We start from the raw sequence: 19,016 nt of genomic DNA, 5'->3' as shown, positions 1-19,016 counted from the left end.
TAAAAGGCCATAAAGAGCATATGCATATATTATCATGAAATGAATTAATACTTAAAGGAATCATTAATGAACATGCTTCAAACATGTAATGAAGTGTCAAACAAGAGAAATGAAGTCTCCAAGCATACTTTAGACAAAATAAACACAAGAGTTCACAAGGTTTTAAATCCATTTACGAGGCAAAACAAAGAGTGTTATTTGAGTAGAGAATCTTTACCCATTTAGGAAAATCCCACTCAATTGACAAAAAACACATTTTGTATACAAAAGTGGCCAAAAAACCATAAGCACTTAATATATAGATTAAATGCCAAAAAATCAACTTGATTTTAAAATATGCATATCAAAAATATGATTCACTTGAATATCTTAAAACACAAGTCATGAATGAAATTTTGCAAATTTCAACAATAGTTCATCCATTATAAACAACTACCTCATTAGTCCTCCAAAACCCATAAATCAAGTGTATAAGCTACTAGATCAAGAATATACATATAATGCCATTAAAGGCCAAAGACACACACAAAGGTGTGCAAAAGAACCTCTTGTCTACATATAATAATACTTGAAATGATTGCATCTACGACAAGAACAAGAGAATACACGCCAACATGGACCAAAAGCATCTCTTGTCTACGTAAAACTACACTCAAAACCAAGTATGTTCAGCTACTAAAACAAGAGTAACAAGCCAACCATGGGCTAAAACACAATAGATCTCTTGTCTACATAAGATGGCACTTGAAATGAGTGAAATAAGCCAACCATGGGCATACATCTCAGCGACTAGAACAAGGACACAAACGCCAACATGGACTAAAATCACACACCATGGTGTGAATCAACGTGCCTTGTCTACATAAAATAACACTCAAGACAAGTGTGTTTAGCTACTAGACCAAGAGAGCAAAAGCCAACAAAGGGCTACCAACACACGAAGGTGTAATAAAATTCTTGTCTACATATGATGACACTTAGATAAGGGGCATAAAAGGAGAAGACTTTTGAGGCAATAAAACTTGTAATGACAAACATATAAATAAAACTTTGAAACAATATTCTTCAAAAAGAATATCCATAACAATATCATTCTAGAATAAATGTGTGAATATACACACACCAAGAACACTTGTGCACAAAAGCACAAAACATAAATGTGCAAATGCACTCATATGATTCATAAACAATAAAAGGTTGGGCAATAATCCCCAAAACCTTGATTTTAATATACCTTAAAACATTTAAGGTTTTAAACACCATATATCCATCACATTTACATATAAATGAGAGCATCCATTAGATCAATGGCCAAAAGAGAAAAAATGAGTGACACACTCATAATTAGAGATTATATAACAAATCATTTTAGAGTCCCAAGGTGCCCATAACTCACCTCAACAACCATCTCTAATAAAACAATAATAAGGCGAAACAAATGATGCATTAAATAACATGTGATGGACAAATATAAATGCCACAAAAAGGCAATAAACACTTTAGGAATCATTTTTCAAAGAAAAGAGGACCGATTAAAAATTGAATCAAAGGTCCAATATAATCAATCAAAATAATATGCTTTATAACAACAATTTTGCATAAATCCGAATTATGCTTAATCTTCAAAAGAAGTCATTTATACAAAAAAGACTTATTATGCAACTAACACAATTTATGAAATATTAAGCAACATCATGCGTAAGAACCCATTTGGAATAATAAAAAATTCAAAAACAAGCCTCAACTATGATAGCTATAAAGTGCAATTAAATGCACACCAAATGATAATAGATACACTTTTATGCAATGCAAGATTTTTAAATGACAATAATCTTGAATGAGCAAATAACAAACTTAGGCCAATATAGGCATTCATAAAGATGGTGAAGTTTGAAAATCTTATGAAATCCACTATTGTAACTTAAAAAATGATGCTCACAACCAATCTTCTCACAACAACCATGAAATCTTCATAAAAGAGTATATACTCACAAGAAGATTATAAGGACTGAAAGGCTCCTTAAAGAGAGCTCAAAAAACACACAAAATTCCCAAAGAAGGGGGAAACTCCACTAAAGTGGGAGAAATCCCAACAAAGAAGAATAATAGATTTATTAAAAAACCTTATGATAAAGTAAGATTGTACTATGGCATAAATCTATAAAATTAAACATTTATCGAGGAAAAATTCAAAACTCTTAAGTTTTATCAAAAAACATGACTTAATAGATTATTACCAACTCCTAATGCAATAAGTACGCAACAAACATTAGTGAAGACCATAAATTTTATAATGAGACAAGCTCTTTAAATCAAATTGAAAAATCTTTTAAAAGTATAAAGATGCAAAGAAAATCACCATATTCCATAAGACCATTTTAAAACTTAATTCAACCGGAAAAAACCTTCTTAATTAAATGTTGCTCATATAAAAAGGACACATTAGGAAAGTGAATCAAAACTTATTAAGGAATTTTTCATATATGTCAAGCATTTTTCAAAAAAACTACACCTCACAAACATTTTAATCTTAACATACCTTTCTTTAAAGACTTACCATTCATATAAAAGGTATTTTTATAAACAAAGTTAGGTTTAAAATATAAATTCAAAGCTCCAATGGTCATAAATTTTTACCGACTCATTAAAGCAAGTTTTGAGCAATCATATATCTAATTTTTCGCCAAACAAGTTATCATTTAAAATTTTTCAAAAAAAAAACATACGAAAAAGTATGTATACGAAAAAGATTCAATAAAGTATCAAGTAACTCAAATTTTTATAAAAAGACATAATGACAAAGAGTACACATAAAAAAAGAACATATTAAATTCTTCATAATATACTTAAAGAAATAGAATGCATACCGAATAACTTTAAGAAAGAAAAGAGAGAGAAATGAATACTTCACCATTTTTCTTTAAAAATTTCTTGAATACCATGCTTCCCGATGCACCAAAGAGCAACTCGATCTCAACCGAGCTCTGATACCATGTTAGAAAGTGACTTTGAATACATTAGGTTCAATAATGAACTCATACGCATGCACACGAAGTGCGAATATACCCACTCAATGAAACAACACAAGCACATCATGTGCTAATACATAAACCCATAAAAGGGGTAAATATGACTTAAATTCATAAGTTGAATATTATTGAGGAAAAAGGAAGAAGAGGGTAAAAACCCTATACAATGGAGCATAAGCTCCTACAAGGAGTACCAAATACAAAGGGGAGAGCTCCTATACATACACTCTCAAAGGGACCACCTTGGGGGCTCCCAAAGGAGATGTTGGAGAGCCCCCAACGGTCACATTTGTGACTGTTGGGGGCTCCCAACGTCTCTATTGGGAGGCCCCCAATGTGGTACAAAAAACCGAAAATAAAAAAAAACAAAAAATAAAAGAAATTACAATGCATATTCCAATTGGAATATGCGTAAAATTACAAATTACAGAAATACCCTTGAGGGTATTTTAGGAAGAGAAAATATATATATTTATATATATAAATAGAGATATGTATACATATATATATATATATATATGTATACGTATCTTTATATATATATATAAATATATATATATGTACATTTAAGGATTATATTTCAACATACATATATGTGTATGAGTACACATATTTTAACAAGATGGTGGGATCCAGAAGCTGGATCCGATCCAGTCCACAGCACCATGACGAGGGATTGACGTACCCTAGCGTACTTATTCAAGAAGAGTGCATGCACGCACGACCCAGGCCCAACAGCAGCAGAAAGGCATCTTGGGTCTGGTACTGGACCCGAGACCTGGATCCGGTTGACCTCTTTAAAAACCTTATTCTAGGGTTGCAGAAGAGGACAAAATACGGTTTTCCTTGGCAGCAGCCTTGTCGTTCCAACATTGTTTTGTTCTCTCTTTACCTACTGTCTCATTCCTTTTACATTGTTTGATCTTTTCATTTATCGTTCAACACTGTTATTAGTTCATTGAAGTTCATTATTTTCAATAAATGGAAGTTTAGCACAGTCACCATCATTTTGGGTGACTGTTTAATAAGTAAAATCCTATCACCCTTCCTACAGACCTCAACTACATTATCTATAAACTCACGACTCATAACAATCCCTACTCCATTTTTATTCCTGTATACCAAATCTTATATCTCCAATGTTCTATCACTTTTGCTTTCTCACCTACCCATTTGGTCTCTTGTAGACATAAAATATCAATCTTTCTCCTACACATAACATCTACTATACCAACTTACCAGCTAAAGACCCTATGTTCTAAGTGGCTAACCTAATTTTATGCATTGCAAATTTTTTTATTTTTTTCTTATTTTTTATTTTTTGCATTTTGTACCATATTGGGGGCCTCCCAATAGAGATGTTGGGAGCCTCCCAATAGAGATTTTGGGAGCCCCCAACGGTCACAAATGTGACCGTTGGGGGCTCTCCAACGTCTCCTTTGGGAGCCCCCAATGTGGTCCCTTTGTGAGTGTATAAATAGGGGTGTTCCCCCTTAGTATTTCCTAAGCTTGAGAGTCTCAAGCATTTGCTCTTTTCTATAAAATACATGCCTTAGTGCATGTTTGCTACTTTTACGCTTTTGTGCGTATTTTGTTCAAGTGTTGTGTGAGTGTCTTTGTGCACATCTTTCATAAAATATTTGTGCTTGTGTACGTATTGTCTCTTCGTAGACATTTTCATAGCAGACAATCGCACAATCCATGAGAGAACCAAACACATAGAAATGGATTGCCACCATGTTAGATAAGAATTTTTTAAGAAGACCACTCATATGTGATATCTGAGTATCAACTGGTGGACTTCTTTACCAAAGCGCTTCCATCCATGAGATTTCACTTTCTTCTTGACAAAATACCCCAATATATATGTTAATAGGGTATTTTGATTAATTCTGTGTCTAGGGATATTTTGGTAATTATATACATGTAATAGGGGTATTTTGTTAATTTTGTACATGTAATAGGGGTATTTTGATAATTCTTTACATGTAATAGGGCCTGCGCATTAGGGGAAGAATTGGTATTTTTTTGTTTTCTTTATTTTTGGCTTTTTTGTCTTTTATTTTAGGTTGAGGGCACTATGGTCAAAAGACCATAGAGTTGTTGGGACTTGGGAAGGCCCAACGACAATATTTTTATCTGTTGAGGGGCCTTCCAAATGGCTATAGAGGATATATGGTCCCCTTGTTCCTTATGCATTCACTAATGCATATTGTATGAACAAAGCTTATATTTTTTAGTGTGTTCTTGTGTTGGCTTTATGAGTGCCCTTTTTTGTTGGTTATTATTGTGCTTTTCCCCATAGTAGGCATTGTAGTTTTGAATTCTTGTGGATTCATGATCATCACTGGAGATGATGTGCAGAAAATCGTTGACACCAAAAAATGACTTGCTAGCATGTTTGAAATGAAAGATTGAAGCTTGAAAGTTGCATACTCAAGAAGAGGGCTATACTTGTCACAACATAAGTATACAACAAATCTTGTGATGAAGGCTCAATTAGCAGATGACTCTAGAAAGGTTCTTACTCCAATAGAGGCAAATATTAAGTTTAAAGCTACAAATGGTGAGAAAGCTTGAAGATCCTGTGGTATATAGGAAACTTGTGGGTAGTTTGATATACTTAACTATCTTTAGGCCTGATATCATCTATGCAGTCCATGCAGGTAGCCAATTTATGAATGCGCTTACTGCAGTTCACCCTACAGTTGTGTTTAGGATAATTTGGTATCTTTGAGATTCTATGTACTTTGGAATGTTCTTCTCGGCGTCATCCTCTACAAATATTAGGGCATGTTATGACAGATCGTATCTCGACTACTGGATTTTGTGTTTTCCTGGGAAGTTCATTGATTTCTTGGAAAAGCAAAGAAACAACAATGTATTGTCTTGTCCACAGCTGAGGCAAAATATAGAGTCATGACTCAAAGGTAGATAGTCAATTGTTTTTATGATTTATCATATAGTGTATCCAAAGGGGGGGACGTCTCCTGTTAAGATATGTTACAAAATGGCACGAAATCCAGTACACAAGCAAAACAAAAGAATAACAACAATTTTATCCAACATAAATGAAATCCAAATGCATTCTTATAATGCATTTGGCTAGATACAATAAACCATACATAGCCATGAGAAAAAACAAGACAAAAAATTAAATATTTTATTAATGAAAATATTCGCTGACCCCAATTGTTTTGGGATGAAGGCGTAGTAGTTGTTGTTGTTGTTGTATTCATACAAATATGTAAGTCAACCTCTCTACAACACTCATACACACACTATATATACATCCATCCTCTCTTACCTATACGCAATATATAGAGGAAGACATAGCGGCTAATTTGACTAGTCAAACTAGCCGTTAGATCTAGTCCTAATGGCTAGTTTGACTATTCAAACTAGCTGTTAGAGAAAATCCAAACAACTAGTTTGACTATTCAAACTAGCCATTAAAGCAAATCCTGATGGCTAGTTTGACCAAACTAGCCGTTACAAACCCCAATGGATAGTTGGTCAATCTCATTTGACCAAAAAGAAAAGTAAATAAAATTACAAAATTTAGTCAACTTAAATAATAACTAATAATAATAAAAATAAAATCCCTATTCTACCCTAAAATTATACAATATGTATACTTATCATAAACTATCCTTTTACTAAAATCTAAATCACAATAAGTATACTTGGAATTACAATGAGAAAGAAAACACAAAAGAAATACAAAGGAAAATACCTATAAATGCATATTTCTTAACAGTAACTTTCGTTTTTGGCTTTGTAATGAAGATACTTCCTCTTTTGTGCTTCTTCTTGAGTGCTCTTGTGAAACTCTGAATACACATCTCATAAAGTCATACCTACTTGTCCTAATCAGATAATCCAAGAGCCAGTTCCCACTAACCAAACCGTGTAGATCACATCTGTGAGGTTAGTTTCATCAAAGGCAACAAAAGAAACAAAAAAATTTAAATAAAAAAACTCCATGGCAATCTGATCATATATTAACTCTATATGAAATTATTTAAATATGGTTCATGTACATATACATGTTTTTGTGTGTCCACTTATTTTTCCATTTATTTGTTTTGTATGCTTGCATGAACACATGGATATGGACATTATTTCATGAACCTTATGGAATCGAAGTTGGGACACAAATTAGGTGCTGATGCCTTTATTTGTACAGATTCTTCCTTTGCGGTAAAATGTGGTGGCCCAGAAATCACATCTTCCAGTGGTGTAAAGTTTGAGAGAGACAATGCAACGCTATATGCTTCATCCTATTTTGTTGTTGATACAGAGAAGTGGGCAGTCAGTAGCAATGGGATGTTTATTTCCACTAATAATCCTCAATTTATCCAGAACAGCCAATCACAATTTGACAACACTTTAGATTCTGAGTTGTTCCAAACAGCAAGGTTGTCACCTGGATCATTACGGTATTATGGCCTAGGCCTTGAAAATGGGGGCTATACAGTAAACCTACAATTTGCTGAGACAGCTTTTTCAGATTCTTCCACGTGGCAGAGTCTTGGGAGACGTGTTTTTGATATTTATGTTCAGGCAGGTTACCCTGGATATGACACTTCACCATTTGTTATAGAGCTTCATTGACTAACGTTCTTATATCTAATGGGAACAATATGTGAAATCATTTTTTAGCTAACTTTCTGTAGGGAAAACCGGTAACTAAAGACTTTGACATAAGAAAGCAGGCTGGTGGTGTTTCATTAAAAGCTGTTTCATTGAACTTTGAAGCTAATGTATCTCAAAATTTCCTTGAAATCCACTTCTTTTGGGCTGGAAAAGGAACATGCTGCATTCCTGCACAAGGCACTTATGGGCCATCCATTTCAGCAATTAGTGTTACTCCAGGTATCATAGGAAACTCTAGGTAGCCTCAATTGATGCACCAAGTATACTTTCAGCAATTACGAATGAGACCATGGGACTGATTATTTGCTTTGGACACAGACTTCACGCCAACTGTCAGTAATCACCCACCTACAACAGCAAAGAAAAGCAGAACTGGACTAGTTGTGGGGATTGTTGCTGCTGTGGGAGCAGTTCTAATCGCAGCTATTCTTGCAGCTCTTTTTCTGAAGCAAAGAAAAAAACGGCTCCTCTTGGCATCTGCAAATGAAGGTGATAAAACTTTTACAGAAGGAACCAACCTAAATTGTCATATATTCAATGACCTCCATTGTTATTGAAAGTTATTGCTTGGACTGATGTCTAAATGAGATTGCAATCAGCATTTCACGGTAAGTTGTTTTCGTATGTGATTGAACTGATTGTGTACTTGTATGAGTTATTTGAAAATACAGAGCTTATGACAACCGGTGCAAGACCGAACACATTTAGTTATGCTGAACTAAAGACTGCGACTGAAAACTTCAATCCTGCAAACAAGCTGGGAGAGGGAGGGTTTGGAGCAGTTTATAAGGTATGTTACATACACACACATATAAGCATACAAATGCATTGTTTCCTGACATTCCTGCGAAAGTACGCTACCTATTTGTTGTCAAAAGTAAATTTATGTTAACCAATTGCTATAGACAATGTTTGCACAATTTCTTTTCGTAATACTTGGTCAATTAAAGCTGGTTCTCTTCATATTTTCCAGACAATTTGGTCCAAATTACTTGAAATAAGTTTCTTCGATCTGAAGTACTTCAACAATATTTTGTATCAGCTCGTGTCATGATTTAATTTTTTTTCTTACAATTCGTTTCTTAATGCATTTGCTGTTAGTTTCTAAAGCAACCTGCCTCATATAATAACAATTCATATCGTGCATTGCATGTGTATGTCCAAGCAGTTCAGCCATTAGGATTTTGAACAGTTTGATGAATATATTCCATGTACTAAATTGATCTTTATGTGATCGCAAAGGTTTTGAGCAATTGAAGAGTTGAACTTTCTCTGTGTAGGGTACACTTGCCGATGGGGCGGTAGTTGCTGTAAAGCAGCTCTCAGCTGCATCCCAACAAGGGAGGAATCAGTTTCTCGCAGAGATTGCTGCCATGTCTGCAGTGCAACACCGCAACCTCGTGAAGTTGTATGGATGCTGTCTTGAGGGAGATAAACGTCTCTTAGTGTATGAGTACCTGGAAAACAGAAGCCTGGACCAAGCACTCTTTGGTATGTTTGTCATTTCATGTTTGCTTAGGATGCATATAATCTCTTGTACTGGGCCTTGCGCTATTGCAGGACGATGACCAGACCAAAAAACTGAAACATTTGATTTTTTTTTTAGTTTATCAAGTCAAATTTGCAATGTGTTTTGTGGCCCAATTACCCAGCTTAATGGCATAAATCCTTCCAAGCAAAGTTTAGATGACCCCAAAACCCAATAAGCTAGGTATCAGGTCTAGTATGTCTCCTGGTGCATCCCCCTACAAAATGTTTAGACATAAGTTGGATATTTTAAGTTGGAATTCCTTGAGGTTGTAAATCCTAGGCCCATCGAATATCTGGAAAATAGATAGTGGGTAGAAATGAAACCTCACATATTCATATCAGAGTTTTAGCCTGATTTTGTGGAACTTTTATGAATTTTACGGAAAACAAATTCCAGCATTGAACTAATCCAAACACCAGAATTGTTAGATGGGTTAGGATCCGGTCTGAATCTAGAGCCTAGAAAAATCATACTCTTGGTGAAATGTCATCATCTTAGTTCCTCTGTTTTCCATTTTTCTTGGAAGAAATGCGTGTTTCCTTAAGGACTATGTGGCCACTCCAAACTAAAAGATAATAGTACTGCTCTACCATCGGAACATTTGTTGTTGTACTAAATTTCATAGTTTCTTGCAGGAAAAAATCTACTTAGTCTTGATTGGCCTACTCGCTATGACATCTGCTTGGGAACAGCTCGAGGGCTCACTTATCTTCATGAAGAGTCAAGGATGAGGATTGTGCATAGAGATGTGAAAGCAAGTAATATACTGCTCGATGCTGACCTTAATCCAAAGATCTCTGATTTTGGTTTGGCAAAGCTTTATGATGAGAAGAAGACCCATATTAGCACAAGAGTTGCAGGAACAATGTAAGCTTTCTTTCCTTATATTCAGCTTCATATTTCTCAATCTTGTCATTCCTGATTGCTGGGAACCTTTGAAGTGGATATCTTGCACCAGAGTATGCAATGCGTGGGCACCTAACAGAAAAAGCTGATGTATTTGGATTCGGTGTTGTCGCACTTGAGATCCTCAGTGGAAGGCCTAATGCAGACACAAGCTTGGATAGAGAAAAGATTTATCTACTGGAATGGGTAAGGATATAATGCCTGCAAAAAATTATATAAAATACTGTATGGATTACCATGTGACACAAAATTTGTGTTTTCTAAGCTTGATAGAAAACCAAGTTGTTGTCCATATATAAGCTGTGGTTGACCATTCTTCATGACCACATGAATATGGCTGGAAATGAATACAGAGAAAAATGTACTTCAAGTGATTCATATTTTGGTTATCTTTACAAAAATCGAATGTGTTTCAGTTGATATGATGATACACCAAGACTTTGGCTCTTTAGTAATTCCTTTCAGGATGATCTCAATCTTTTCAGGTGCTTTTGAATGCTTGAATCTCAAACTTAGATTTGAGATCCGAGCATTAGATATACATGTGTCTCTGGCCTGATAACGTACAACCAAAATAGGAATCTGTGATCCCCTTCTCTTTTTTTCACGGCGAGGATGGCCATTGGATCTGAGATTTAGTGTTTGTTTACCATGAATCTTGGCATAGACCCCATACCAGATTGAATACACTTATCTAAGATCCATGGCATTCAAATGCACCAAGTTTAAGGCTTGTATTCATGAGAAGTGACCCCATAATACACCTACCCCAATCCATAAGAAACCCCAAGAATTGACAATCTTAGAAAAGAACCCTCTTATTACAAACATTTCCTTATGCTACATTTCCGCATGTAGTAGTTCTCTTGAATCCTGAGTTTCTAAAATCTCATTCTCTTGTCCTACTCTCCATTCCATTTCAGTCCATTCTATCAATGTTTCACTAAACTCTCTTGCTTAACATGTCAGGCTTGGCACTTGCATGAGAGCAACTGTGAGTTGGAGTTGGTGGATAAATCTCTAACCAAGTTTGATGAAAAGGAAGCTCTTCGAGTGATAGGAGTTGCACTTCTTTGCACTCAAGCATCTCCAGCACTGCGACCGCCCATGTCCCTTGTTGTAGCCATGCTATCGGGTGACATAGACGTGAACCGGGTAACATCAAGGCCTGGATATCTGACTGATTGGTGCTTCAATGATACAAGCAGCTTCATGAGCAATGATACTTCTACATCTGGAACAACTAGAGCTCCGGATAGCCACATTCAATCAGTTACAGCATCAAGCACCGTTACATTGGCTGATCCCAGCAGATCGCCTCGTCCTGATTTACAATCTGTCCTGCATGATCTTATTGGAGAAGGAAGATGATAACTCTTCTGGTGTAAAGTAGTTAGCATGCATTTCTCATGCACTCTCTCCTTTCATCTTTCTTGGTCTTTAATAAACCATTTCTATTATTATGTTCCTACAAACATATACTATGGCTTGTATAGAAATGCTTCCTCCATAAAATTTGAATTGTGAAATTTGGTGGGAGTAAAATGGTTTATAGTAACCTAAAGATGCTCTCTTGAGGATTTTTATGGTCCTAATACTGCAAGCAAGCAAAATCATGGTGGCTGTTAGTCAATAGGATGACTGAATCTACATGAAGTTGGTAGTCAGTCTCATAATCTGTTCTACTTTATCTTGACATGTATCACCATTACTGGTTGAACTCCAATAGCATTAGCTTTAGTTGTAAATAGATATCATCAACATTGAACTTATGTAGGTTACCTGTTAGAACTTAGAAGTTGACCTAAATCATAGGAACATGTTAAGTTTGGGTCCTGTCCTCAAGGAACATGACATGTGTTCGAGGCTAATGCCCATGAGGCCTTTCACTCATTTGGTAGGAGCAACTCATGAATGTCACCATGTTGAAAGTGTTATGACAATGAAGCCGTACATGATACTTCAAGTACAAGGTTTTGATGATGAACAAGTGAAGCAACTGCATTTCAGCTAAGGCAATGAAGAAAGATGACAAGAATTGAAGAATTCGATGAAGAATATTTGAAGACTAGTGTGCAAATGTTAAATTCATTAAAAGTCTTAGATTCTTGTAAGAGCCTTACTTAGAGTGCATATTTCGGTTGCATTTCACCTAAAAAGTCTTTAGAAAAACTTTTCTAAAATAACCCTTCATGAAAATGTTTTTAAAAAACCCTTTTCTTAAATTTTTGTGTTTATTAGTCGACCAATAGACTCACCAGTCGACTAATCCTTTCGCGCCAAATTTTCTAAAACAAAATGTCATTTTTGTCAAATTAGTCGACCGAAGGTTTTATCAGTCGACCGGACAGAATGTGTGTTTTCTGGAAATTTAGCAACAGTCGACTAATGCTTTTATCAGTCGACCGGACAAAACGTATGTTTTTCAGAAAATTTTAGCACCAGTCGACTGAAAGGTTTTTCAGTCTACTGATGATATTATCAGTCGACTAACTCTTTCTTTAGTCGACTAAGTTTCAAAACTTCAATTTTTCAAACAGCTCGATAAACAGATCAATCGACCGACGATAACTGTCAGTCTACTAATAACTAACTATCAGTCGACTAACTATTGTTACAGTCGACTAATTTTGTCGTTTTTTCCTGAAACTTTTAAAAGACGTGTTTTTTCATTTTTCAAACATTTTGATCATTCAAAATGGACTGTTTTGACACCCTTTCATACCCTCAACGTATGAAAACTTTCAACTATAAATATGAGTGCATTTTACACTCAAAAGCACCGCAATTCAATCAATTTGAATCAATTACTTTTTGCTTTTCACTCATATTCTTTTTCTCACTCACGTGATATTTTTCACTTCAGTTTTTCACTCAAATTCCTTTGAGAGATAGTGAATTCGTGAGTAGAGTATTTCAACAACCTCAAAAGTCAATTGCATCTCATTTGCATTCATAAGAAGACTCGTAGGTTGTGTTGTAAGTTGTTACTTATTTCAATTTTCTGTAACAAGGAAGGACTCCTTGGTTTAAAGAAGTTGTTTGCTTTCAGTAGGTGTGTTACTGAAAGTGGGACCGGATTTGGTCTGTGTATGATCTTGTAGTTACACAAGGTTGATAGTGGAAATCTCAAGCTGGTTTTGCTTGGGGACTCGATGTAGGTCGGGAAAGACCGAACCAGGATAAAATTATTGTGTTCTTTGTGTGATTGCTTTACGAATTGCAAAATCCGTCAAAATTCCGCAGACGATATTTAAAAGCACTATTCACCCCCCTCTAGTGCTCGTTGCCTCAATCCTACTGCACTTTCAAAAAGAACATCACGAGTTTGAAACTCAGTGTATGACTTGCTGTGAGGCCGAAGTTGGGCCTACTACTTGGTAGGCAATGACCTAGAGTTTTACATCAATGAGCTTGCAAGTGAGATGGCTTTCTCTAGCTATCCTGAAAAAAAAAAAGTGTTTGACACTGTTTTATAACTTTTAAACATCTTTTTATAATTATTTTTGTAATATATGTCATACATTAAAATGTTAAAAAATTTGTTTTACTTGTTATTTATATAAAAATACATACCAGGAAAGGCGGAGCCTACCAAAGGGAGGCGCAACATATATAACCAATGATGATTGGATGACTATGCTTCTCTGGTGTTCGAACATTTCATGGATCAAACCTTATATATTTGTTCTTTATAAGGTATGTAATAAGAAATGTGCTTTACATGAAGATTTTACATCTAGATGTGTTTTTTGAAATATGAAAAATGGACGGCTCACAATTTTACAATACAAGTATTGTTAGCCATTGATGTTTAGCGCTTTAAAAATGCATCTAAATGTGGGAAACTCATAATCTAAAATATGTTTCTTACTAATAAATGACAAAAATGAAATATTTAAAGCCCGGTCAATAAAAAAACACAATGGTTAGACTGCTGACCGATCATCATTGATTGTAGATGTTTTTTTTTTTGAGAGAGAACAAGATTTGCATTTAAATGAGAAAAATGGTACAGATTTAATGAGATATCACACTCAGCCCGATAGAGAGGGAAAAACAGAATCCCCAAGAAGAAACAGAAGGAAAACACTCATTTAAACATAGTGGCAGCGGGTCTAGCAAAATTTTTTTATTTTGACCAATCCAAAGAATAGGTTGGTCGGGCCAGTTCTTTCGTGCCCTACAAGTGAGTTCCCATCTGAGTTGCTCAAGGGCGAAGTCCAAACTGCTGCTGATATTTCTGAAAATATGTTGGTTCGCTCCATCCATACTAGTTTTCAAGCCGTCAAAACCCAAACACGCCACAAAAAATTTATTGTCTTTCCTCTTAGGTGTAGATGGCTTGCTATAAGAACCTGCCTAGGAAAAGAGACATTGTCCCAGCAAACATTTTGTGAGAAGTGCCTTGTTAAATCTACCAAGCTGATGCAGCCTAAGGCCACCAACATCCGCATGTTGGTTAATGACCTCCCAACGAACCAAAGAATATGACTTCCCTTCCAAATTGCCCTTTCAAACAAACTTTTAAAACATGGTGACCAACCTCTTTTTCACTTTTTTTGGAATGACAAATATTTGCATAAAATGAGTAACCATAGTGGAGATATTGTAACGTACCAGACTTATGCATCCTGCTTTAGATAATACCGGAGCGGCACAAACACGATCTTCCACCTTACCCCAATGCAACTCGCGGGAGATGCCCAAATGAAGTGATAGGCCTAAGTAGTCGAATGGGAGAGAACCCATTCTGCATTCAAAAATATGTGAAGCCTTTGTTTGTAGCATACCTGAAGAGTCATTCATGAAGAAAATATGACTCTTGACCACATTCATATGTAGCCCTGATATCTTCCCGAAGCATCTTAAGATAGTCCACAATGTTCACATGTTGTCATCCGTTGCCGACCCAAAAAAGCAATAAGTCATCCACAAACAAGTGAGAAATGGTAACTCTGCTTGAGACCCAACAATCATGGTATATGCCCGCCCCCTCGACCGAAGTAATCATAACCGATAAAGCCTTCATGGCCAAAATAAATAGCAAGGGAGAGAGAGGGTTACCTTGTCGTAGGCCTCTCTTAGGCTTGAAAGGTTTTCCCTTCTCACCATTCAAAGAGACCACAATCGAGGAAGCTTAGAGTAAGCATTTGATTCAACAAATCCATTTATCACCAAAAGCCATGTGTTTTAAGCAATATATCAAAAAGTTTTAATCTAAAGAGTCAAATACTTTCTCAAGATCAATTTTCAAAATGAATAAGGGCTTACTCGATTGTTTGATGGAATGGATTGTTTCATGCGCTAAAATGCATGTATCATGCAACCTCCTCCCGAGGATGAAGGCACTTTGCGAAGGTGAGCCAAGATGGTTGATGACTGATTTCAACTTCATGGCCAATAATTTTGTGATAATCTTGAAACATGTGCCTGCCAAAGCAATGGGCCGGAATTTAATCTGAAAAATTTAACAGGGCCATCCAAGCTTGGGGATTTACCTTTGGGTAGGGACCAAACGGAGTTCTTGATGTCCGCAATCCAAGCTGAAATTAGATTCCAAACCATTCCAACCAGCGTGACTAAGCCTCATGAAATCAATCCTCATCATGTCATAGGATGACGAAACAAATGATCCAAAACGATGTTTAAAATAATTGGAGGCTTCCAAGAGTATAGATGGTCCTTCGTATTGTTGTCCTTCAATCATCAAGGACACAAATGAGGTTCTTTCTTTTTCTTGTAGATGCACGCATATGAAAAAATTTGGTGTTGAGCTCCTCAGATTGGAGCTAATGTGTCTTTGTGCATTGCTTTCATCTAATGTTTTCCATTATCCTCCATTCGCCAATATTTTTGACACACTCTTCATGCTTGGCCCTCACCTCCAAGGCTTCAAATATGTCCCTACTATTTGCCTGAACTTATTGTAGATCTTTTATTTGGTCCTCCCAATCATGCAAGTCTTTGAATTTTGCTTTTATTTTCGCCTTGTTCCATTGGATAAGATTTTTACACACAAAAGCGAGTTTCACAATCAATTTTTGGGTTGGCCACCTCCTCCCACTTGATGGCGACCCCTCCCAACATTCCTGAATAATATCCACTAATCCTAGGACCCAAAGCTCTCCTGGAGAAACCCATTTCTTGAAGAGTGCCCTGGTTCAGCCCAAGATAACCAAATAGGTGCGTGATCCGAGATTGATATAGGATCAACATACGCCCGCAATTCATGTTTTTGTTGCTGCATATGGGAGGAAACAAAATACATATCCAATTTGCACAAGATAGGCAGCGTACACTTATTGGACCATATGTATTTGGATCCTTGAGTAGGTAGTTCCGAAGTTCTCTTGATCCAAGAAAGAGGCAAATCTCCGCATGTATTACGAGAGTCTTCTGTTCGAAGGAGTGCATTGAAATCACCACCTACACACACCAACAATTCATTGTGCTAGGTACAATCGTATGAAGCTCTGACCAAAATAATTTTTTTCTTTCGCTCGTACGTGGGCCATAAAACGTCGTTAAGAGGATGGGAGTTGGTTCAAAATTTGGAAAGTATACAGCAATTGAAAATTCACCAATATGTGCCACTGACCCGTTTATGTCCTCCCTCTAAGCAACAAGGATACCCCCCAGCCCGTCCCCGCATGGGATGCGCGGTGAAGTTACAATTTGGCCACAAGTTGTTCATCCGTATCAATAGAAATGAGTTTAGTTTCTTGAATACATACAACATCCAGCCTTTTTTCTTTGATGACATTAACAAAAAAATTTGTGTTTCTCACGGCTACACAAGCCGCGCATGCTCCACATGACCATCGGCATCACAAACCTTTTGTACCTTCTATGCCCAAGGAGTCAGTCACCACCTCAACCAGATTTCCTGGGCAGCCCCTTGCGTTTTCTCTTCATTTCAAGTGTGATCATTGATTATAGATGTTGCACCTTCCTTTGATTGTACGGTACCCCTTCCCTACATATCACTGTGCCTGACCTTTTTTTCATTTTCCTGAAAATGGAGGACCTGATGCAAGGGAGGCCACAATCTTGGGTGACCAAACTGGGGATGGTATAGAGGATGTTATCACCTGACTTTCGAAACGTGGCAGCATTTCATTGGTGAATTGATTTATATGGCCATCCTATAACTAGCAAGTGCAGGGGTTAAAGCTATGCTACAAATATCGCTAGTATTTAAAGCCACCATAAACAAAAAAAAAAAACGAGTGTTTTTTTAAAATATAGCGTATTTTGAAATATCACATTTTTTATCATGAAATTAATGAGACAAAATAGTTTTGGCAATATTTTTTTGTTTTTATATTTGCTGACTTTTTCCAAGAAAAACCAAAATTTTCAAATATCACTAGATACCATGTAATAGCTCCATATAAGAACTTTAATTTTGGTGGAAATGGAGTGCTGTCGACATGGAAACACAAGTTTGAATTCTGCAGGCAGCAAATCTTGCATAAAAAAAAGGAGAAAGGACCAAACAAATCCACCCTCCCATCTGAAGTGAAGGACCGCACTAGGTATGTCCCTTTTAATGAAAGAAAAAATTGAGTCTCCAAAAAGATATAATTATAAGGATCCTAGTCCTAGGGAATCTCAAAATGATCAACTTAAGAAGCCCATAATCTCGGTAAAAGAATATTGAATGGAAAGAGGCCCAAAGAGTTGATGTATCGACCTATAGTGAAACTATTTTTTAAGGGGTTTGATTGCCCGGAGAAAGTAATCATAATTAATAAATTTATTCAAGGAAACAGTAGGACCAGAACTTTTCTCTAAACTCTCTCAAACACCTCATAAAATTATCATCAAGAAAAGTAATTTCTGCAGAAAAAATGTTTGACCTCATGAGAGATCTGACAAATTTTCCTAGATAAATTGTCTTTGAAGAAAGATTGCCACTTTCTCCTCTGGAAAAAGTTGCCAATGCAATCAAAGGGCCTCTAAGGACATTCCAGATTAAGAAATGCAAAGGGTAGAAAAGTTCCGAAGCCTAATAAACCTCAGAAATCAGTCTTTTTTATTTTTGCTTTTTTTTTTAGATAAATTAGACATCAGAATTTAACTCCTGTAGGAAGACTACCAATGTGGATAAGGTGGATATTGAATAACCGATCAGGTAGTTTATGCATGTTGGAGTTTGCAGAAGTAATGGGATGAAGCAAGTACCGCTTGGAATTGGAAATAAAAGAAATCCTAAAAAAGAATCAACATGATTGCTGCTTAGTAAATAACATAGTACAATGATCTCTCTGGCGTACAGAATGAATAGAAAAGACCTGAGATGAATTTTTTTTCTGATTGCTTCCGTTTTCTTCTGAAATTTTACTATTCCTATTCCCCAAAACATGGATCTGTAACCATGATATACACGTATTTAAATCTTAAGATCTAAAGTGGGATAATGGTTGATTAAAAATGAGCGAGCGAGAGAGGGAGAGAGAACTTGGTAAAACCCATATTTCAGCTCCCTTTCATCAAAGGGTACCAGGCATCTCAACCACCAAAAATTTAAGCAAGAGATTATGGAACTGAAGCAAAAATCAAATCGCACTTGGGTTTCTACAATTCATTGCTCAGACAAGTGAGGGGCATAGTGTACTGTGTCTCATCTCCCAAACAATGATGAAGAACGATACTCCTCAGGCAAAGTGTGTGAAGTTGCATACTGCGAGAGGGAGCATGAACACAATTCACTTCTGAGGTAAAGGCATCAAACTCGAAAGAATGACACATTATAACAATAAACAAAGAGGGAGTATGAGTTGTGGCATCTACTAAAGAGCAGCATTTCCACCATTCATTTTTCAAGCAAGGGCATCACACAAATTGAAACATAACAAATGACCAGGGGGAGTGAGCGCAAGTTG

General features: G+C 36.2%; 1 protein-coding gene across 1 annotated transcript in view; it reads left to right on the top strand.

The window, feature by feature from the left end:
* The window catches only part of LOC149834492 (putative LRR receptor-like serine/threonine-protein kinase At1g56140), a 56,790-nt gene extending 45,101 nt beyond the window's left edge, over window positions 1-11,689 (top strand). The window contains exons 17-24 of the mRNA XM_090011437.1: window positions 7,219-7,595; window positions 7,709-7,907; window positions 8,007-8,177; window positions 8,360-8,478; window positions 8,969-9,179; window positions 9,855-10,086; window positions 10,161-10,311; window positions 11,095-11,689. Of these exons, the coding sequence (XP_089867563.1) occupies window positions 7,219-7,595; window positions 7,709-7,907; window positions 8,007-8,177; window positions 8,360-8,478; window positions 8,969-9,179; window positions 9,855-10,086; window positions 10,161-10,311; window positions 11,095-11,496 (1,862 nt within the window). The 3' untranslated portion in view covers window positions 11,497-11,689. The remainder of the gene's footprint in view (window positions 1-7,218; window positions 7,596-7,708; window positions 7,908-8,006; window positions 8,178-8,359; window positions 8,479-8,968; window positions 9,180-9,854; window positions 10,087-10,160; window positions 10,312-11,094) is intronic.
* The last annotated feature ends 7,327 nt before the right edge of the window (window positions 11,690-19,016 follow it).

Source organism: Nuphar pumila, chromosome 6 (genome assembly GCF_984573655.1).
Source record: "Nuphar pumila chromosome 6, dmNupPumi1.hap1.1, whole genome shotgun sequence".
In the NCBI taxonomy this organism is placed as follows: Eukaryota; Viridiplantae; Streptophyta; class Magnoliopsida; order Nymphaeales; family Nymphaeaceae; genus Nuphar; species Nuphar pumila.
This window is presented reverse-complemented; position numbering and strand designations above follow the sequence as displayed.